The following is a 22,984-nucleotide window of genomic DNA, read 5'->3' as shown; positions in this document are numbered from 1 at the left end:
GAGAAGAGCTGGGTAAAGAGACTATGCCATAATTCCAGCTCCCTAGGAAGCCAAGGCAGGGCCATAAATTCAAGGACAGTCTCTGCAATTTATCAAGAACCTATCTCAAAAAATTTTTAAAAAAAGATCCCACACAAAAGATCCTGTAATCTCAGTGGCTCTGGAGGATGAAGCAGGAGGATCGAAAGTTCAAAGCCAGCCTCAGCAATTCAGCAAGGCCCTAGCCAACTCAGCAAGACCCTGTCTCTAAATAAAATATAAAAAAGGGCTGGGGATGTGGCTCAGTGTGCTAAGTGCCCCTGGGTTCAATCCCCAGTACCAAAAAAGAAAATTTTAAAAAGGAAAAGAAAAGGGGAAGAAACTTCATAGCAATACCTCTGTGAATAAATGGGAGATCTAGAGTTAGAAAAAAATTTCTTTCATGTTGATACTATTGGAATTGTTTACCATTAACATGCACTACTGGCGCTGGGGATGTGGCTCAGCAGTAGCGCGCTCGCCTGGCATGCGTGCGGCCCGGGTTCGATCCTCAGCACCATATACCAATAAAGATCTGTCTGCCGAGAACTAAGGTAAAAATGTAAAAAAAAAAAAAAAAAAATGCACTACTATAAAAAACTAAAGTTTTGAGGACCCTCAACACAAAGTTCTTCATGTCTACAACACAAAGTTCTTCATGATATCCCAGCAGTTATCTTTCAAGCTTCTTGCTCAAGTTATTCGTATATCCAGAACACCCTTCCATCAACCTAGTGTCTGTAAAATTCTCTCTCTTTTTTCTAAGACCAAGTCTGGTTAAATTGCCCAGGCTGGCCTGAAACTTGTAATCCCTCCCACTTCAGCCTGCCCAGTAGTGGAGTAATCGGAGTATACCATCACACCCCCAACTTACTGAATTCTCTTTTTTTTTTTTTTTAAAGAGAGAGTGAGAGAGGAGAGAGAGAGAGAGAGAGAGAGAGAGAGAGAGAGAGAGAGAGAGAGAGAGAGAAGAATTTTTAATATTTATTTATTTTTTTTTTAGTTCTCGGGGGACACAACATCTTTGTTGGTATGTGGTGCTGAGGATCGAACCCGGGCCGCACGCATGCCAGAGGAGCGCGCTACCACTTGAGCCACATCCCCAGCCCTTGAATTCTCTTTTGAAATGGCCCAAATGGTAATTCTTCCTGGCTTCTCCATATAAAAGGAACCTCTTTTCTCTTTTGTGCCATATACAGAATTCCATCATGGCACTTACACCTCTGTTAGTCTCTCATATAATAGTTTATATTCGTTTAAAATGTCTGTGTCTGTCTCCTTCCACTAGCCTCAGATTCCCTGAGGACAGGAATTGTTTCTTATTTATCTTTGAATTTTCAGAGCCTGGTTATGAGATCAAAATTTCCAGGTGTGGCTTGGGCAAAATATTTCGAAAATGCTCCTCAGGTGATTTTAATTTAATCTGCTGTTAACAACTGCACTAAATGTAAACTTTTGGGAGTTGTATCCAGAGGCTCTTTACTATTGGGCTATACATCCCTAGCCCTTTTTAATTTTTTATTTTAGGACACAGCCTTGCTACATTGCCCAGGCTGGCTTTGAACTTGTGATCTTCATGCCTTAATGTAGGAATGCATCACCAAGCCCCACTAAAATGTTAACTCCTTGATCTCAGGAATGATCATGACTAGCACAATGTAGGTGCTCAATAAATGCTTTACTAAACTTAAGTAGACAAGTCTAAAGTTGAGGATGCAACTGGAGATTTGGAGGCATTAGGATATATAGGATAATATTTGAGTAAGGAGTGAGAGGAGTAAGGAAATAAGGAACTCTGTCACTGTAACTGCAGAAGACTCTCACTTCTATGTTTTTGCTACCAAAATGAATTCCTCAAGGGCAGGAATTCTGACCTATGCATCTCTACATACTTGACGCTGAGTACACTGCATAGTACAGATGAGGGGCTCAGTAACATTTTATTGAGTTCAGAGCCACTGATAGTAAAGGGAGATACAATATTTCATGGACACAAGGGAGAAAGTGATCAGCTTGGTGTACGAAGGCTGGATAAACTGAATTTCAGAGGGACAAGACAAGTTATGTGGCCGAAAAAAAACAATAACTTCCAAGAAGAGGTCACAGGAGGATCATAGATACTAGGTATGAAAGTGTATAATGCAGATACACCCTTTCCCTGTGACTGTGAGTCAAACGCAAGACATAAATGTCACGTTTTTAGAAAATGAGGCTGCGAAGGTCTGAAACAGATTATGAAAGGCCCCTTATGCCACCTAAGAATTTACTCCTGTGAATGGCCAAAACGGAGCCTTAAAGTTAACGTTAAACAACAAGTTTAACTTTTTTTTTTTTTTAAAGGTACTGGTGTCAGTATGAAAGGCAGAATAAATAATTGAGAGACTCAAGAGATGGAGCTGAATTAGTGACAAAAAGTCTGGTTGACAAACTTTCCACCCAGGAGAAAAGGGAGAGGGAACGTAATTCATTCTTTTTTAAAAATTCGAGATTTAAATCAAGCGGCCTGTGAACTCCGACCCCTGATGACCATCAGGCCTCTCACGTTTCTTCGAGTCTGAACGGGATGTGGAGTTCCGAAGTGAAAACCCAAAGGAACATTCTGCTCTACTTTCAGGGCTCCAAGCCCCTAGTCATCACAGTCCCACCCACTGGGAGCCCAAGGTGTGCAAAGCAGCGTGGGAGGGGTGCAGTGAGAGTTCACCACCGCGCCTGGAACCGCGGAGGCGAGCCCGCGAAGGCGCAGGGTAGGAATGCGCGTGCGCGCTTAGAGACGCGTCCAGCCCTCGGCCTTTAAACCCGGTGGCGGGAACTGGGACTCGGCGCCTCCCAAGCCTGTCCCCGCGATTTCGAAAGGACCTCAGTCCACCCAGAACCCTTTTGCCACACACACTCACCCGCTCTCGCGGGTCCTCCGGAGCCTCTCAGACCCAGCTGCCCTCAGGCCCTGGACTACAACATTTCCCGCCACCAGACACAGGAGACCGGTCCCCGCCTGCGTGGGGCGCGGGGCGGGGCGAGGCGGGCTGGTCCACTGACTCCGAGCGAATGGGGAGAAGGGAATGGTTGGTGACGAAGTAAGGAAAAGGGAAGCGAGTAAAAGGACTGTTTTATCCGAATATGTTCCCTACATTGACTTAAAAGTCACAACGCTATGAATAGTCTCTGAATTATAATAATAACCAAGTTCAGATTAGAGATAAATTCACATTTTCCCCTTCGGGTCAAGTGGACTATTCCAAAGTCATCAGGTTAGTTGGAAAAGTTACATTTTATTTGGGAGGAAGTGGAGGTACCCGCCGAAATTAAAGTTGTCTGTCATACTGTAGGCATAAGTCTAACAAGTATGCAAGAGGTTTATAAAAGGAAGAAATCAACAATAAATATTCATTATTCAGTTGAGGATCTCTTCCAGCCTCTGCTGATACAGTGTATTTTGCCAATGAATTGAAAGAAGATGGGGCTGAAAAGAAAGGTTATCTCCTTAAGTATTACTCATTTGAATACAAGGAATGAGTTTCTGGGTTATGAGGGAGGGTTAGCTATGAGATGAAAGGACAGATGAGAGAAAAGTTAAAAGATACATACAAAAAGAAAAAAAGACTATGGAGCTAGTAGTGATAAAAGCAGAAAGATTCCATTTGGACAGTGTTTTGATTTGTTTTGAATAAGCTAAATCTCCGAAAGTCAAAGCCTCTCCCTTCTTGTCATAGACTCCTTCCCCTATGTTTCTCCAGGCATAAAATTTCCTGTTTTGCCTTTAGGAAATAATTTTGGGGCTTAAGTTCCATCTGCCAGGGCATGTCAAATGGACTCCTTAAGCTGCCTAATTTTTCTAGATTCTAGGCTTGCCCACCTGCTATTTAGGTTGGGAGCTCCCTGGCCCAGGACCTCCAAGGAGATCCATTATGCCAGAATGAACACACAACCCAGCCAGTGGATGTAGACAGGTTTATGTGGTTTTACAGAGCAGCCCAAGTCCCAGTGTTCACTTTTCTCAGAGCTACTTCCCCACCCAAGTCCCTGGGGCAAGCATCCCTGAGATAAGTAAGCTACATTCTCCTATTATCTTCATTAAAACTTTTAGGTAAACTTTCATAGTGATCTGGGGCTAATACCTCCATTTCCTCTCCTACCCACCTACCTTGAGTCCTTTCTCCCAACCCTTGGAATACTCTGTCTACTTTCTCCATCTGTCTCTGGGAGGAGTAATCTCTCTGCTTACCTGTTCCCTCAGAAATCAGGAGCCATACATTTGACTGCAAGCAGGGTAAAGGCCAGAAATTAAGGTCGGTTCCCTGTACTCATCACACCAGGCTGGGGGAAGGACATATACGTTGACACCTTTTCCCTTACCTAGCTCTCATGCCCCAAAACTCAGACACAGCCACACTCACCTACATTCATACACACAATCATGCACACACGGCGAAGGGAAGTGGGATGGGGAGGAAGGGAAGTTTGTACCAACCAGCTCATGAATGCAACTTGAAAGATTTCACACAGCAAAAGAAAAAAAAAACACACACACACACATAAGTTAAAAAATAAAGAAGTACATGCCCCTCCCCACAGTTTTTTTCTTCATCTAGGGGCTGTCTCAGCCCCTCCACAGAAACCCAGAAGCTTTCTACTCCCTCACTCCATCTGGAGCTTTTACAGAGCCTGGGTCTTCAGTTCAACAGGTTCCCCTGTGCCCTCTGGTTGTCCATTGGAGTCACTGGGTCTGACACCCTTGAGGATAGACAGTCTCTCAGAAACACTCTTGAGCCGGGGGAAGAGAAGAAAGTCGTAGAGAAGGCTGCCCAGACCCCCTCCAATGATCGGGCCCACCCAGTACACCTGTAGGGAAAGAAAAGGAAGTCTTAAGTTTGAGGAGGGGACTGAGCAGCAAGGATGCTCTTTTTCTAACCCTCTTAGTTAAAAAGAAGATATCTTGAACTTGTCACATGCAATTGGGCAGATATTGTCTAAATAAAAATCAGTGTGGGTTTTTGTTGTTGTTTGTTTGTTTGTCTGTATGCTTGCAGTGCTAGGGATTAGAAATCATAACTCTACTTTTTGTGACAGGCTGACTTCACACTGTACCACTGAGCTACATCCCCAGCCTTGATGTAAACTATAGACCCTACTTCCCACTGTCTATATTTCAAAATGTATCATTTCTTTTTTTTTCTGATCATTTTTTAAATTATTTTTTATTTTTATTTTTTGTGGTACAGGGGATTGAACTCAGGGTGATCTACCACTGAGCTATGACCCAGGCCTTTTTTAAAATTTTATTTTGAGACAGGGTCTTACTAAATTGCCCAGACTAACCTTACAATCCTACTGCCTTCTCCAAGTTGTGGGGATTACCAGCATGTGCCTCTGTGCCTTGCTATCCCATACCTTCTTAGCACATGTATATTTTATTTGTTGTTATCAATTTTTGCTGGTTTATACATTTCTTTCAAGAAAGTTTTGTAGATTGTAGTAAAATATACTTTATAACATAAATTTACCTTTATTACAAACTTTTAAACATGCAGTTTAGTAGTGTTAACTGTTTTCATTCCCAGAGTTGTTCAACCCATTTCCAGAATATTTCATCTTGTAAAATTGAAACTCTATAGCTATTGAACAACAACTACTATTCCCCTACCCTATACCCTGGCAAACAACTACCCTTCTACTTTCTGTTTCTATAAATTTGAGTTTCTACCTCATGTAAGTGGAACTATTTAGGATTAGTCTTTTTGTGACAGACTGACTTCACTTTCACATAATGTCCTCAAGGTTCATCCATGTTGTAGCATGTGTCAGAATTTCCTTTCTTTTTAAGGCTGAATAATGTTCCGTGTATGTAAGTCCAATAGGGTTGCTTCCATCTCTTGGCTATTGTGAATAATGTTGCCATGAAATGAAAAAACAACTTTGAAGTTTTTAAAAACTATTTTCATATGTTTGGCTTGCATATGGCCAAAACAACATAAACAACCAATATTTATTAGAGACTTACTCCATTTTCAGATTCTGTGCTAATGTTTCATGCATATAACTTTCACACTTATTGCTCATAACATCTCATTTTACAGTTATAGAAACTAAGGTACAGATGATTATTTGCCCAGGGTCACACACAAGACTAGTAAAGTATTAGAACTGGAAATAGGCCCACAGCCATTTGTGCTCACACACATACTGATATCTGAGAGCAGAATTTATTGTCTTCATATTTAGTTCTCTATCCTATATTCTCTAGTTTGGGCATCTGATGGATACTAAGTAAAAAACAAACAAACAACAACAACAACAACAAGTCTATCCAGAGAAAGAACAATGAGCAAGAGCATTTTTTTTTTTTTGGCAAGAGCTTTTTATGAGATATGATCTCACTGTTTTGTCCAGGTTGGTCTCAAACTTCTGGGCTCAGGATCCTCCTGTCTCAGCCTCCTGAGTGCTGGGACTATAGGTATATGACACCATGTCCATTAGCCTCTCTTTCTAGCAAAATAATGCAACCTGTTCACATATACATGCCATGCTCTCAGATAGCTCCTTAATTGAGTGTTGATAGAGAAGCTAACACAACCAGATGGAAAGCAGAAACCAAATCTGGAATCTGCAATCCAGCCCCATCCAGGAGGGCTCTAGGATCTTGTCCTTCTCCCCTCACTCACCCAGTGGTTGGTGAAGTTCCTGGTGAGAATGGCAGGAGCAAAGGAACGGGCAGGATTCATGCCTGCACCAGTATAATACATCTGCAAAAGACAAGTTGTAACTGAGACACACCCCCTTCCACCCAGCTTTTCTCCTCATAGCCCATATTGCCCCTCAGAGCTGGTAATCTCGTGTCCAGCCAGCAGCAAGTGGGGAAGGACAAACTACATAACTCTTCAGGGGGTTCCACAGTGGGTGAGGGCACTGATGCCCTATCTGGGGTATACTATAGACCAATAGGCAAAGCCTAAGTTGAACTATGATGCGTGCATGCATTTCTTACCAAGGGTCAAGAAGAACTAGGTATAGCAATCACAAGAGAGGGATAGGGCAGGGTTAATTCCTGTGTGCCAAATGATATAGAGTAAGATGAATAACGTTCCTATTTGAGTGGGCAGGAAGAACACCTAAAAGTTGGGAAAGGTTTGGGGGCCCTGGTATCCTTGAATGAGAAGTTGCTCCCCTTTCCTGCTTACCCCAAAGAGGTGCCCCAGAGTGAGGGAGAAGCCAACGGCCAGGGCCACGGAGCCCAGGCGACCATTTCGCCTCTCGTCGTATGTGGCAAAGATGCAGAGCACGAACTGGAGCGTCAGGAAGATCTCCACTGTGGTGGCCTGGCCCACACTCACCCCAGGGTGCAACTGGGCAAAGGAAGAAGAAGGGAGGCAGCTCATTAGGGCTGCCATAGCATTACCTCCTCAAGGCTTTCAGGTAGAGATCCCCTCTGGCATCAGTTACCTGGAGAGGAAGGATATACAACCCCCTTCACAGCAATTGTATCTGTAAATTCTCCTGACAATACACCTTTATGGTAGAAATGATTGTACCCACTTACATGGATGAGGAAATTGAGGCCCCAAAAGGTAAAATAAGTTTCCTTAAGACCTTGACAGAAGTTGGAAGGAAAGATGAAATTTGAACTCAGCTTGTTCTCTTTCTTTTGTTCTTTTTTCTTTTTTGTGATTATGGGGATCAAATCCAGGGCCTCATACCTCACACATGCTAAGTAAGCATTCTACCACTAAATTGTATCCTCTGCCCTCAGGTTTCTTGATTCTCAGTCTAGGGCTCTATGCCTTCCTTACCCCTCCAAGCCACCTGTTGATCTTCCCCGTCCTGAAACACACACACATACAAACGTGCACACACCCACATGTTGTACCATGCAGGGAGTCAGGACACGAGATGCCCCCAGCCCTTCCCAGTCAACCATTACCGTGTTGAGCGCTAGGTTTCCTCGGACAGCAGGCGGGGTAACACTATACAGCACAGCAGCCCCAGCCACGGCTCCCAGGAGTTGGGCTGCCATATAGCAGAAGGCACGGAGCAGGGACATCTGGGAGCCCACAAGGAAGGCAAAAGTGACTGCAGGATTGACATGGGCTCCACTAATGTGGCCCACTGCTTGCACCAGTGTAGCCAGGGCCAGACCAAAAGCCAGGGCCACCTGAAGGACATGCAGGGGTCCAGGGGTCCAACGTAGTGAGGCCCCCAGCCCAAAGAAGACGTAGAAGAGGGTAGCAAAGAACTCGGCAAATATGGCCCTCCAGAAGGAGGCAGACCGCAGTTCCCACATGGCAGAGGGGATGGGCAAAGCACCTGGGTCCCGGACACCCCCCTGATCTTGTCTGGGTGGATAGTCCCCTTTATAGAGGACTCTTAATCCCTGGGAGGGGCAGACTGAGGCAGCTGGCCCTGCCTCTTAACCCCTTCACAGCTGTAGAGGGTTTAATCCATTCCCATACATCTGATAGAGCTGCTGGATTTTTCCTTCCCTTCTCAACTGGAGATGAGCTGAGAGAACCACAGGGATGAGGCTCATGGATGGGGGACTAGAAGAGTCTGTCCTTCTATCTGCGTCAAAGTTGGGGTTCACAGTCATGATTAACATCTGTATTAGAACATTCCTCCAATCCCCTTGGAAGGTCTGTCAAGCTGAGTTCACTTTGTGTGGGTTATGGGGCTATGCTCTTGGGGACCTCAGATTCCTCTTAGACTACTGGGGGTAAGGGTGGGGGTGGGGGCAAGGAGTGGGGTTCAGCAGGGAAGTTGGATAACTGAAGAGAATTCTTTAGTTCCCTGGGATTACAGGGCCTTCTCCCATTGGCTGGTTTGGGCTGGAATCTGTGGACCCTGCAGCTCTGGGACAGAATAGTTCTGCTGTGTTTGGCTTTCTCCGAGCCCAGGTTCCCTACCCCCAACCCATGCCAGCACCTTCTTTTCCAAACTCTCAGCCTGGTCTTTTAGACCATAGAGACAGACGAGGAAAGAAGCTGTCCTTTGAGCATAGGCTGGGAGTGGGGTTTGGGGTCTAGGATGAGGAAAGGGGTTAATAGTAAAACCTCACAATCAGCTTGTACAAGGCAGAGTAGGAAGTGGTGAACAGAAGGAACCCAAATCATGGCTATGAAACCATGTGAGGGTCTAATGTTTTCTAATATAGCCATAATCGGGACACTGGGGTCCTAAACCTTGGTCCCCTGGGAAAGGTATAGGGATGAGGAAACAGAATCTGGGGAAAGAGGCTGGTCAAGGACAATATGGGGAAGGAAAGTTTGGGGAGACAAGTCAAACTGTGCTCAAACTTGGTGAGGGATTTGGGACCTAGGGGAGGGGCCATGTAGTTGGAGAAGGTGAAATAGGATACTCCAATAGGCTCATCACCTTTACTTAGTGGTGAGTTATGCAGGTCACTAACTTTTCCTGTGAAGTACCAGAGAACAGAACTTTGAAGGTGAGGCCTGCAAAGATGATACCAGGCGTGAGTCCCATGCAATGTACCTGTGGGGAGAGAAGAGGAACATAATCAGGATCTGTGCTTCTCTCCTCCAGTATCCAGCTTGTGGGTAGATAAGATAGTTACAGGAAAGTCCAAAGGTCCCTCTAACCATCCACTGGAAGGAAAAGTTGCCAAGATCAGAGGGCATCCAAAGACTGGCCCTCCTGATTTCATGGAAAAGGAGTCTATCAGCAGTCCTTAGAGTCTCTTGCATTTTAGAAGCCCCACCAATCTTCTAACTTCAAGCCCCATATTCTTTGCTGCACCTTACCCAGTTTCCCAGTCACCACTGCTGTCTGCAGGGAGTGCACAGGGTTTGGAATGCCTCCAGAAAAGGTACCAAACAGAAAAGTGGGTAGCACATCATGGCCTTAAGAGTAGAGACTTCAGCAGGGTGCAGTGGCAAAGCCTATAATCCCGGTGACTCAAGAGGCTGAGGCAGGAGGATTGTGAGTTCAAAGCTAGCCTCAGCAACTTAGCAAGGCCCTAAGTAATTTAAGGAGACCTGTCTCAAATAAAATAAAATAAAAGGCTGGGGATGTGGCTCAATTAAAATACAAATATATCCCTTGGTTCCAATGCCTAGTACCAAAATATAACAAGAATAGAGACTTGGGGCTGGGGTTGTGCCTCAGTGGTAGATCACTTGCACTGAGTTTGATCCTCAGCACCACATAAAAACAAATAAATAAACAAATATATTGTGTCTATCTACAACTAAAATTTTATTTAAAAGAAAAAAAAGAGTAGAGACTTTGGCGACAGCTATTTTGGTGCAGATGTAGGTAAGAATCCAAAATGATGGAACCAGTTATGACAATTAGCGGGAGTGTAAATTGGGGTAATCACTTTGGATAGATAGCACCACTGAATAAATTCAAGCAAACACATATTTACTGACTCAGGAATATCACTTATATACCTAGGAGAAGATTTTCTATAAATACTCCAAAAAACACATACAAAAATGTTTATAATAGCAATATTCACAATGGCAAAAAAAACTAAAAGCAACCCAAATCAATGGAGAATGAAGAGATAAACAATGGTATAGTCACATGAAGGGATATTACTCATCAACATGAATGAATCACCATAGTGACACTTAATAATAGTGATGAATTCTATCAATAAAATAAATTTTAAATTTTTCAGAAAATTATACTTGCCATTATAACCTTTTTATAAATTTTGATTGTAGATGGAAACAATACCTTTAATTAATTTACTTATTTTTATGTGGTGCTGGAGATCAAACTCAGTGCCTTACACTGCTAGCCAAGTGCTCAACCACTGAGCTATGATCCCAACCGCATGATAACCTTTTATTTTTGGGTTAAAAACAACTAAAATACAAATATGTTCCTCAGGATACGGATGAGATAAAACTATACAAAAATGATATAAGTATGAGAGCAGGATTCAGGATGATGCTTACCTTGGTTTAGAGGAAAGACACGGGAACCCAGGGGCGCTTAATCATTGAGCCACATTGCCAGCCCTTTTAAAAAAGATTTTATTTAGAGGCAAGGTGTTGTTTGAGTTGCTGACCTTGAACTTATGATCCTCCTGCCTCAGCCTCCTGAGCCGCTGCGATTATAGGCATGCACTACTATGCCTGACCTAAACATTATTAAAAATAAATAAGGCTGCCAGGCACGTTAGCACACACACCTGTAATCCTAGCAATTTGGGTGGCTGAGACAGGAGGATCACAAGTTTCAGGTCCACCTCAGCAACTTCATGAGGCCTGCCTCAAAATAAAAAGGGATAGGGATGTAGCTCAGGGGTAAAGTACTGCTGAGTTCAATTCCCAGTATCGCAAAAACAAAAAAAAAAAAACAAACAAACAAAAAAAAAATGGGGCTGGGGTAGCTCAGTGGTAGTGCGCCTGGCTGGCATGCACAAGGTTCAATCCTAAGTACTGCAAAAATAACTATCTATTGCCCTAAAAAATATATATATAGGTAAGTCGGGCCACATATGTGCTAATGAGGAGGGATATCATAAACAAAGAAATATTCTGTTTACCCAAAATTTATAAAGAAGAGCAGTGCTAACAACAATCCTTGCTTTATCACTTTCTAGTTAGGCAAGTTATCCCAACTAGATATAAGCTTCAGGACAGCAGAGACCATACTGGATCTCTTCACCACTGCAAACCTGGTGCTTGACATACTAGAAAGCAGAAAATAAAAATTTGTTGAATCAAGCTGGAGGACTCAGCACCTGGGGAGGCTGAGGCAGGAGGATCACAAGTTCAAGACCAGCCTCAGCAATTTAGTGAGACCCTGTCTCAAAATACAAAAATTAAAAGGACTGGGAATATAGTTCAGTGGTAAAGTTCTCCTGGGTTCAATCCCAGAACAAGAAAAAAAATTGTTGAATCAATTTAATGTAAACTCTCAGCCTCAGTTTCCTCTGGATCAAATAAGATAAAGTAGGTAAAGAGTCTAGTATTGTCCCTGGCTAAAGTACTTAGGGAATCATTTAACAAGGGTTTAATTAACAGGAAGGGGTGATCTCACCAACCTTGTAGCCTCTTTTTTTTCACCCTTGATACTGGGGATTGAACTGAGGGGGTGCTTTATCACTGAGCCATATCCCTAATCCTTTTTATTTTGAGACAGGGTCTCTCTAAGTTGCCAAGGCTAGTCTCCAACTTGGGATCCTAATGCCTCAGCCTGTCAATTCTCAGCTTCCACAGGTTCTCATGAAAAGGAACAGGCTAAAAAAAAAAAAAAAAAAAAAAAAAAAAAAGAACAGGTTGGGTACAGTGGGTACTACCACACCTGTAATCCCAGTGACTGAGGAGGCTGAGGCAGAAGAATTGCAAATTCAAGGCCAACCTCAACAATTTAGTGAAACCCTGTCTCAAAATAAAAACAAAAAATAAAAAGGGTGGGAAGGGCTGGGGATGTAATTCAGTGGTAAAGCATCCCTAGGTATGATCCCCAGTACTACAAAAAAAAAAAAAAAAAAAAGGACAAAGGGCAGCTAGTTCCTCACCTTGTAGACACCAACTTAAATGACTAGATTTCTTTATTTGGAGCTATGAAATTTTCTACTTTATCCTTATTAAATGCTGATAAGAAGCCCGTGGAGAACTAAGCCTCAGCCACTTCCTTTCACATTCATCACCCCATTTAGCTGAATACAAGTCTCTTTCAAACCTAACTGAAGATGAAAATCAAAAGCTTACTCAAGGGACTGGGTCTGTAGCTCAGTGGCAGAGCACTTGCCTAGCATGTGTGAGGCACTGGGATTGATCCTCAGCACCACATTTAAAAAAATAAATAAATAAAGGCGTGCTGTCCATCTACAACTATATATAAAAAAATAAATAAATAAAAATAAAGCTTACTTGAGTTTTGCATAGATTTACATATAATTACTGTGATTTTCTATTAACATGACCTTTCTAAAAACAGCACAACAAAACAAACAAACAAAATAGGTTGTATATCTTTTGAAAAGTAGAATCCAGCTTTGCCCAAGCCCCTGCTTGATATGGTTGGGGTTTTTTACCAATGCCATTGCTCCTCCAGTCACAGAGAAACCCACCATCATGCTGCCTGGCCCATCTGTTTCCCATCGCTGCTGGAAGCCACAGTAAACATGATGAGTACCAGCTGGAAAGTGGAGAAAAACTCAATGCTGGAGTCTGGTCTGAATGACTCTTTCTGCTCACCTGTGAGACCAGAGATGCTAGGACTAGGGGTAAGAGGACACATAACCCTTTTACTGCCCATCGGGCACCGAAGTTCCAGGATGTTGCTATTGGGAGTACTTGGAGTAGTGGTGAAGCCTTGTGAGAGATCTTTATTTAGGTAATTGGGGGGTGTCCTCAGAGGGGATTATGTGGCCCAGTCTCTTCCACTTATTTTGCTCTACTTTCTCTTCTTGGTTTGTGAAGTGAGCAATTTTCTCTACCATATGTTTCTGTTATGATGTGCTGCCCTCTCCAGAGTCTCAAAGCAATGGGGTCGTTTGATCTTGAACTAGAACCTTTATAACCATAAGCCAAAATACATTTCTCTTTATAAGTGAATTTCCTCAGGCATTTTGTTATAGTGATGGCTAGCTAATACAACCTACCTAGGAAGCTTTGAGCAAAGGATCTGCAGTAAATTATCCAAATTCCTGAGTTGCTGAGTCTAATACATTAGCTTATTTTCTTCATAATAAATGTATCTTGGGAACATAGAACACAGATACTCCCTGTTTTGTTCATTCCTTAAAGTCCTATTAGTTGACTACCCTTATTACCTGCCCAAAGTTTCCCTACTCACCTAGTTGTTCACCTGGGTGACTAGCTGGGCAGCAGCCACCTAGAGTGGTATCAGGTAGAAGATGACCAAAGCCAGGATGGCTCCTGTGCTCCAGGTCAGGACAGAAGTCAGCTTGATGGAGAGAGTCAAGCCAGTGGACACAGAGCAGTTCGAGAGTCAGAATGGATTTGTCTGTTCCCCACTGGATTCACTTAACACCTGTGCCAGGTTCACACCAACAAACTTTCAACCAGGGTAGGTGGCATGAAGGGACTATGCCTGGCATAGGGTTCCCACTGGGGTATGAGGTCCCAAAGACCACCCTCCCTACAAGTTCAGAATGAGAATGGCCAGGTCATTAGCCAGCACCTCTCTTCTAGTTTGCTGGCTAAGCTCTACAGGAAGGGGGAGAAAGAGAGGAGTGAAGGCAAAATCAGGCTATCTGTGCAGGCAGGCAGCATCTGCCACACTCTTCTTCCCACTGGTCTCCTGCTGCTTTCCTCCTTTTCCTGTCTCACTCCCTGTCCCATTTAAAAAGCCCAACCAGGACAGTGCAATGGTGGTGGTGCACACCTGTAATTCCAGTGACTAGGCAGGAGGATTGTAAGTTTTAGACCAAACTCAGAACTTAGTAAGAATCTCAGCAATGTAGCAAGATCCTGTCTCAAAATTTAAAAAAATAAATAAATAAAGGCTGAGGGGTTGGAGATGTGGCTCAGAGATAGAGTAGCATACTTGTTTAACATGCAGGAGGCTCTGGGTTCAATCTCCAGAACCGAAAGAAAAACAAACAGCATCAACAAGAAGAAACAAATAACAAAAAACAAACACAACCAGGACTCAGCCTTTTGATTTTTTTTCCCCCAGAGTATTAATTCTGCCATCTATTTGACCCTCAAGTATCTGATCTGGGAGGAAGGTAGACCTGGAGGAGAAAATAAAGAGGGGGGGGGCGTCAGAGAACAAGCCCTGGGAATTAGCAGTGGAGAAGGGGACACATCTTGGTTTTCAATATGAGAAGGATGAAGTCAGCAGAGAGACTTGGTGATTTTTCCTCTCTTCAGGAATCTTACTTCCCAGGTAACCATGTTTTTTCAGCTGATCCAGAGACTCTGGTGGATATCCTATTTCAGTCTGGAAACTGCTTTTCTAGGTCTTAGGTGAATGAAATCGGGAGGTGTGGGACAAATATTTCAGGTGCTTCCCTGCAAAAAGAGGTAGCAGAGGGCTGGGGATGTGGCTCAAGCAGTAGCGCGCTCGCCTGGCATGTGTGCAGCCCGGGTTCGATCCTCAGCACCACATACCAACAAAGATGTTGTGTCTGCCGATAACTAAAAAAATAAAGAAATATTCTTTAAAAAAAAATAAGAGGTAGCAGAGAGAAAAGAGCTGTAGTCTTGTGATCAGGAAATACCTATTGTCTCCTTTCTGCAGCCTCTTCCACTACCTCCACTCCAGCCCAAATCAGGCCCTTCCAGGGAGCCTTAAACACTTGTACTTGCCTATCCTTATACCCAGGCATTCACTCTCTCCAGCCTTGGCACTTCTCTCTCCTATCAAGCTGTCTTCCTCTTGAGACCTTTGACTGCAGACTCAATGAGCAAAGGGCATGATCTGATGATGATTGCTTCTGTCAAACAGAGGCACCCAGGGTCAAGGCAGAGGCCATACTACTTAACTGATCTTGCAGGGTTGTATGAGGATTAAATGAGATATGCCCAAGCAATCCATACATTGATAGCAGCCTTAAATAAAGTATAGAGGAATCGATTTGTGAATTAATCACATACAAACATAATTTCTCATTATCATGTACTGAACATCCTCTCTAGTGATTTCATATTTGTGAATAATGATATGGTCCTCAGGAACCAGGTGACTACTCATCTCTGCTTCCACCATGTAGAATCTCTATCCCAGCCCCATATTCAGAATGCCAGGTCAGCATGTAACCCAGCTCCATTGTGTGGACATTTTCAGTAGGACAAAGGCTCCAACATAGCACAAGCCAGCCCAGCAGCCCCTTTGGCTAGCTCCTGAGGCCCCCCCCTTCTCTCTCTTTCTCTGGTTATGCTTTGCTGACTGCTGACTCCTGGCAAAGTCCAGAACAATCACCAAGCTCTGAGTGCATCATCCCTCTCCCATTTAGTTAAGAGCTCTAATTAGCTCTTGAATCAGGTCAGGGTCCCCACATGTTGGAAATGGGGCAGTATGGGAAGTAGAGTAATCAAGGGGTTGTCCATTCTATTCTTCCCTCCTCCTTCCTTTCCTTTCTAGAGAGTTGGATACAGCCTCAAGCCAGGCACATCAATGCTCAGTACGGGTCAGGTCTTGCTCTAAATACTTTATATGTGCTGTGTCATGTATTGGTATTCCTAGGGTTGCACCTTCAGTTTGTCTCCTACTTGTTGTAGTCTGTAACCTTGCCTTGGATGACCTCATCTACATCTGCCTCTCTCTTGAAATTTATATCCATATAACTACAGAACATTTTCACTTGGTTGCCCCAAAACACCTCAAATTCAGCCTATCCAAAGCTTAACTAATTTTTTTTCCATTTCAACATGGTTCTCCTTCTGTATTCCTCATTATGTCAGAAACCTATGAATTAACTTTGACCCATTCCTCAACCTCTCACTCTCATCCAATCAGTCACTAAAGCTCTACTAATTCTTCCTCTTATATAACTGGGCCATAGCATATCTCATCTGAAAACTCTAGTAGCCTCATACTGTTTGTCTGTTTCTACTTTTAATTCATCAATTCATTCTTCATGTTGCTGCCAGCATTTCCTTTTTATAAGGAGCTGGCATTTATCATTTCCTTGTGTTCCCTTCACCAGCTCTTAAATGTCTGAAAGTTTAAATTCCTCATCATATCATACATAGACCTTTATAATCCAGCCTCAACTTTTCCAACTGCCTTCTCATCCCCCGACTGCGGAGACTCTGGTAATATTATGCTTCTTGTGGTTCCTCAAACACTATTCTATTCCATAACCTAGTACTATAACCTAAACTGTTCCTTCTACCTCCAGTGTTCTTCCCCTTTTGTCTGTAGTTCTATAACTTCCTAATTGGGATGGATGGAAATGTTAAGAATTAATTATTTGTTAACAAGGCAGGCAAATTATCTGAATGATGAGACTAAGTTTATTGGATAAATGGTCAGTAAAAATGAAATAATGACAGGTAAAGCAATTTCCTGAATAGAGAATAAAGTAATATATCATTTTTTTTTCTTTTTTTGAGGTAGGGGTACTGAGTGCTTTATCCCTAAGCTGCATCCCAGTCCTTTTTTTTAAATTTATTTAAAGAGAGAGTGAGAGAGGAGAGAGAGAGAGAGAGAGAGAGAGAGAGAGAGAGAGAGAGAGAGAAATTTTAATATTTAGAGAGAGAGAGAGAAATTTTAATATTTATTTTCTAGTTATCGGCGGACACAACATCTTTGTTAGTATGTGGTGCTGAGGATCGAACCCGGGCCGCACGCATGCCAGGCAAGCGAGCTACCGCTTGAGCCACATCCCCAGCCCCAGCATCCCAGTCCTTTAAAAAAATTTTTTAGACGTTTATGGACCTTCATTTTATTCATTTATTTATATGTGGTGCTGAGAATTAAATCCAGTGCCTCACACATACTAGGCAAGCGCTCTACCATGGAGCCACAACTCCAGCCCCCGCATTCCTTTTTATTTTTTATTTTGAGACAGTGTCTTGTTAAATTGCTCAGAACTTGCATCCTCCTGCCTCAGCCTCTGCTGAGTTGCTGGGATTACAGGCACGAGCCACCTGGAGCTGAGTCTCAAGTGATGATGTGAGGGATATATAGCTATTGCTTCTGCAATAGCTCCAGGATGGCACAGAAAGAAAAAATAAAAAATAAAAACCACAGAAAGAATACTGTAACCTCTCTCGTTAGTACCCAAATGCAAAAAAAAAAAAAAAAAAAAAAAAAAAAAAAAAAAAAGAAAAAAAGACAAAGCAGGACTTTTCTGAAGGAAATTTCTCTTCCCATCATTTTTTCTCCTAGGCTTAAAAGACAACAAATGGAACTGGGCGTGGTGGCGCACGCCTGTAATCCCAGCGGCTCAGAAGGCTGAGACAGGAGAATGGCGATTCAAAGCAAGCGGCAGAGGGCGCTATACAACTGAGACCCTGTCTTTAAATAAAATACAAAATAGGGCTGGGGGTGTGATTCAGTGATGGAGTGCCCCTGAGTTCAATCCGTGGTACCTAAATAAATAAGACAACAAAGCGGGGGTGAGGGGTGGAGGGTGGTTGGGTGATGGATGTAGGGGTGGGGGTGGAGGGAGGGATGAAGGGGAAGGGCAACAAATGAATCTCTTCTCTCATTGAAGTGGTTGAAAAGGCTGGGCCAGTCTGTCCCCTAGTGGAGATAATGTGTCACTACACTCCTCAGATATGGACACAAAACCCTCTCCCTTTATACTTAGTAGTCATTTATTCATCCATAAACAATGAGCATATATTCTGTGCCAAGGGGAATGCTGAAGCCCTGAGACTCCGAGAACAAAAGATGTAATTTCCATTCTTAAAAATCCACAGCCTAAAAGGTATGGTCACACACACACCTGTAATCCCAGCTACTTGGGAGGTGCAAGTAGGAGGATTCCAAGTTCTAGGCCAGTCTGGGCAATTTAGCAAGACTCTGCTTAAAATTTTCTAAAAAATTCAAAGGAATGGGGATGTAGCGTGGTGGTAGAATGCTCCTGGGATCAATTCTCAGTACTGGGGGAGTGAGGGTGGGGGAAGGCAACAGAAGAATTCATAGCCTAATGGTTGAGATAGTAGCTGTTTCTATGTTCTCTTGCAAACTGATGCAGTAGTCCAGGAAAAAATAATGTGATAGAGACTCAATGACAGTATGAAATGAGAGTCACAAAGTCAAGGTCTCCCAGGTTTCCAGGCAACTGGTAATTCAGAGTCATGGCATGGAGGAGGTTGAGGTGACTGGATATCGGGTATACATGTCCAATAGGCTACTTAATGTGCAGATCTGAAACTCAGAAAATAAATATGAGGTAGATGTTTTGAGAATCTATCTCCAATAAGTGACAAAAGGCTACATTGGCCATACTCAACAGTATGTTTCTTGGAAAGAATGTGTTAGCTGAGATTTTGAACAGGTGGAGCTTTCATTCCTTATTTCTGCCTTTCAAGCCATAGCTATGATTTTGGGAAACTCTCCTGAACAATCCCCCATATACTCATTCAGAGGTTTCTCTTTTGTTTCCTGAGCATCTTGTCGTCATTTAATTATGGCACTTTCTGCATCAAATTGCAACAATCAACATTCTAATCCATCCCCAGTTAGACTGTAGGCCTTTGAAAGAAGGAACTGTGTTTTATGAAACAGAACAAACACAAAGTGGTAGAGTGCTGCCTAACATGTGCAAGACCTGGGGTTCCACCTCCAGAACTGGGACAAAAATAAATAAATAAATAAATAAAAAGTAAACAAATACACAAAGAAGGTAGGACAAAGCAGTTATATCATGTTAAAAAGCCTTATGATCATGAAAGGGAATTTGTTGCAGGCACATCAAAGTATTTAAATAGGGGAATTGCAGGATGGGATTTGGGACTTAGAAATAGCACTCTGAATGTAGTGTGGATTTTGGAATACCAGACAGAGAGAAGCTAGTACATTAGAAGGTACATAACTACATTATGATGAGAAAACTCTAAGCCCGGCAGAGTGCCACACGTCTATTAATCCCAGTAGCTGGGGAGGCTGAGACAGGGGATTACAAATTCCAGGCCCACCTCAGCAATTTACCAAGACCCTACCTCCAAATAAAAAATAGATCAATGGAGCAGAGCTCCTTGGCGCAGGCCTGAAATACCAGCGGCTAGGGAGGCTGAGGGGGGAGGATTTGAGTTCAAGGCCAGCTTCAGCAATTTAGCAAGGCCCTACACAACTTAGTGAGACCTTATTTATATTAAATAAAATATAAAAAATAGGTTGGGGATGTGGCTCAGTGGTTAAGCCCCCCTGGGTTCAATCCCCAGTACAAAAAAAAAGGGGGTGGGGTGGAGAGAGAGAACTCTAATTGAGATTAAGGATACAAGTGACCTGAACTAGGATACACGTGACCTGAACTAGGACTGTGTCCACTAGAATGGTGGTTAAAACTGGGGAAGGGGAATAGTTTGGTTAGTTTTTTAGTCTTTCAAAGATCTAAAGTTATTTTTTTGAGGGGTGGGAAGAGGGAGGTGGGATGTTCATATCAGGTTGACCAACAGAACCTTGAGAAGTAGAGGGATTGAAACACTTTAGAAAGCAGCAACACAGAACCTCAAGCAGATCAAAATGTTAAATGTAGACTGTTCATAATCACCTACCTGATACCTACTCCACCCTGAACCAATATACTTTTGGTCATGCTGGGAAAACTGAATAGTTTAAAATCTTCTTAACCTTGAAAATACAAACCCACCGTACAGTATAATGTATTTAACATTTATTTGTCAAGCTGTATTCTAAATTGTTTATTTTTCCGGTGCTGGGGATGGTGCTACTAAAGGTTTATGGGTTGCATTATTTCAGCTTTGCTAAGGTTCTGGGAAGCTAAGAAGTTAAGAGATGGGCCCAAAGTGAAGCTGGGGGTCGAATAAAATTAGTTTAATTCTAAAATACATGCTTCTAAGCATCTGGCTACACCTTCTCTCCAAAGGTTTTAGTCAATTCAAACGAGCGCCGTTTTTCTCCACGAAAAAACCGATCAACTGCACCAAAACTGGAGAGAAGTCACCGAAATGGTGGTTCCGCGCAGGGCGTCGGTTCCTTTACGTCATCACGCTGCGCGGCCGCCTCGCGCATCACGTGCTCTGGGAACCCGTCGGCAGATGGCGAGGTATGTAGGGTAGCAGGGATACGTGCCCTGCGTTTCTGTGGCGTAAGATGGCGCTGCACTTTGCACGTTCTTGGCGCTTGTACAGCTGGGGAGCCAAACGATGTGGGGCTGCCGCAGGGGAAGCCCGAAGAGGTAGGATTATTACTTTTTACTCACGTTTGCCTCCCAAAGTTTCTGGCTGTTATTCCCGGAAGCTGCTCAGACAACTTCAACCCTCTCTAGCCATCTTCCCTCCCCCTCTGCATTGGTTTTTCGATTCTAACCCTCAGACCCCATCTACTGACCCAGTCCGAGTTTTTCGGCTCTTGGGACTGTCTATACTAAAATAATGACCCCCAGTCTTACCAGCTTGTTTTTCTTTTTTTCGTGGGGCTGGGGATTAAACTCACCGGCGTCTACTGTTGGGCTATATCCCCACAACTCCTTTTATTTTATGAGACAGAGTTTCACTAAGTTGCCCAGGCTGGCTCAGAACTTGCAGGCTTCCTGTCTCAGCCTTCTGATTAGCTGGTATTACAGGCGTGCTTAACTTCTCCTGGCTTCCAGCTTACCTTTCAACTCTTCCTTGCTTCCTTGTGATCTCCTGAGTTGCCTGCTTCAGATCAGAATATAGCACCAGCCCTAAGGTTTTAACCACTGTCATCATCCAGTCTTTTTGCTCTGCCCGCAGGCATCAGTTTCAAACTGGAAGAAAAAACTGCCCACAGCAGTCTGGCACTCTTCAGAGGTGACACAGGTGTCAAATATGGCTTGGTAGGATTGGAACCCACCAAGGTGGCCCTGAATGTGGAGCGCTTCCGGGAGTGGGCAGTGGTGCTGGCAGACACAGCGGTCACCAGTGGCAGACATTACTGGGAGGTGACAGTGAAGCGCTCCCAGCAATTCCGGATAGGAGTGGCAGACATGGACATGTCCCGGGATAGCTGCATCGGTATTGATGATCGTTCCTGGGTGTTCTCCTATGCTCAGCGCAAGTGGCACACCATGTTGGCCAACGAGAAAGCCCCAATTGAGGGTATTGGGCAACCCGAGAAAGTGGGGCTGCTGTTGGACTATGAGGCCAAGAAGCTGAGCCTGGTGGATGTGAACAAGGTCTCTGTGGTCCACACGCTACAGACAGATTTCCGGGGTCCGGTGGTGCCTGCTTTTGCTCTTTGGGATGGAGAGCTGCTGACCCACTCTGGGCTTGAGGTGCCAGAGGGTCTCTAGTATGTCCATTATTAGAGTCCCTAATCATACTCTTGGCCAGTTTCCAACTGAAAGTATATGAAGACCTCTATCTCCCACAATTCATTGATGGGTCCTCTGTGCAATATCTTAGTCATTTTCTGTTTTCTACCCCGTGAAAGCTAGGCATACGGTCAAGGTTTCCTTCAAACTGTCGTGGGTTTCCTGGGCACCACAGGTATAGTTTCCCATACTTTGTTCCTTTAGTTGCTGTGCCTCCCATCCCTCAAAACTATTCAGTCTTAGGGTCTTGTCTTTTAGCTTGGTTGAATTTATTCACTATGCTACCTCTCTCTCCCTTTATCTGTATGTTACTTGTTTGTTTTGGGGTTTCTATCAAATCTCTCCAGAGTAAATCCTTTCTACCTCTGGCTGGAGGAGTGGTGCAGTCAGTGACTTGGTCCTTCCTCTGCAGCACCTACAGAGTCTGGTCTCTGGTCCTCAGTCTTTATTGACTCAGTGGGTCAGAGTGAAAACAGAACCCCCAAGTACCTCAGCGCCAAAGACCGGCAGCTCCACACAGATGGCAGCTATCCTTAACCTGAGTCCATTTAACTTCATTTGTACACCTCCCATACCCAGCCAATCCATCATAATCATTGTGCCAGTTATAACTGTGACAAAGGGAAAAGAACTAGGGAGAAATCTAGGGGATTAGTGTCAGAAATATTATTCTTAAGAAGTTCCATCTTCATTTCTGACACAGTTAAAACTCCAGAGGAAGGAAGGCGGCCTAAGGTTTTGCATAGTCCATTTTGGGGTCTATTGAGACTCAAACACTCATTCCCCTTAGCAACATAATACACTGATCCTAAAACCGTACTTGGGGTTGAGGGTGAAGTAAGTGAATATGTACATGAAATGTGTGTTGTTTGGGCTCTGTCTGACCCTGTGTTCTATCTTATTCTACCTTCTATGATGGTGATAAAGCTGGAATACCCTGAGGGAAAAAGAGAATGACTGAGTTTAACAAAAGTAATTTGTGTAATTAAAGTTTATTTGAGCACAAAATACTTTCTCTGTCTATAAAATTGCTGTTAGCAGTAGCAGCAAGCAGGTTCTGGCCAAGGGGGACTGATCTTTCCAGACTACTAAAGCTGGGTACATAGGCTC

At 43.5% G+C, this 22,984-nt stretch overlaps 2 protein-coding genes across 2 annotated transcripts; one reads left to right on the top strand and one right to left on the bottom strand.

Moving 5' to 3' along the window:
* Positions 1 to 4,671: 4,671 nt before the first annotated feature.
* Mip (major intrinsic protein of lens fiber) lies at positions 4,672 to 8,293 on the bottom strand. The gene is made up of 4 exons (XM_026398459.2): positions 7,934 to 8,293; positions 7,194 to 7,358; positions 6,678 to 6,758; positions 4,672 to 4,857 (listed from the first exon to the last, which is right to left on the bottom strand). Exons 1-4 carry the CDS (start codon positions 8,291 to 8,293, stop codon positions 4,672 to 4,674), a joined length of 792 nt encoding a protein of 263 aa, XP_026254244.1.
* Positions 8,294 to 20,276: 11,983 nt separating this feature from the next.
* On the top strand, positions 20,277 to 22,858 carry Spryd4 (SPRY domain containing 4). Its single transcript, XM_026398360.2, has 2 exons — positions 20,277 to 20,776; positions 21,315 to 22,858. The coding sequence occupies exons 1-2, from the start codon at positions 20,692 to 20,694 to the stop codon at positions 21,851 to 21,853; spliced, it is 624 nt and encodes a 207-aa protein (XP_026254145.1). The 5' UTR covers positions 20,277 to 20,691; the 3' UTR covers positions 21,854 to 22,858.
* Positions 22,859 to 22,984: the final 126 nt, after the last annotated feature.

This window comes from Urocitellus parryii, chromosome 5, assembly GCF_045843805.1.
Source record: "Urocitellus parryii isolate mUroPar1 chromosome 5, mUroPar1.hap1, whole genome shotgun sequence".
In the NCBI taxonomy this organism is placed as follows: domain Eukaryota; kingdom Metazoa; phylum Chordata; class Mammalia; order Rodentia; family Sciuridae; genus Urocitellus; species Urocitellus parryii.
The sequence above is the reverse complement of the archived record's forward strand: the minus strand, read 5'-3'. Positions and strand labels throughout refer to the sequence as shown.

Coding starts and splice junctions, on each gene's coding strand:
- Spryd4 (XM_026398360.2), top strand. CDS start 20,692: ATGGCGCTGCACTTTGCACGTTCTTGGCGCTTGTACAGCTGGGGAGCC. Junction 20,777..21,314: donor CGCAGGGGAAGCCCGAAGAG/GTAGGATTATTA, acceptor CTCTGCCCGCAG/GCATCAGTTTCAAACTGGAA.
- Mip (XM_026398459.2), bottom strand. CDS start 8,293: ATGTGGGAACTGCGGTCTGCCTCCTTCTGGAGGGCCATATTTGCCGAG. Junction 7,359..7,933: donor GAAACCTAGCGCTCAACACG/GTAATGGTTGAC, acceptor TCCTTTGCCCAG/TTGCACCCTGGGGTGAGTGT. Junction 6,759..7,193: donor CTCTGGGGCACCTCTTTGGG/GTAAGCAGGAAA, acceptor TGTCTTTTGCAG/ATGTATTATACTGGTGCAGG.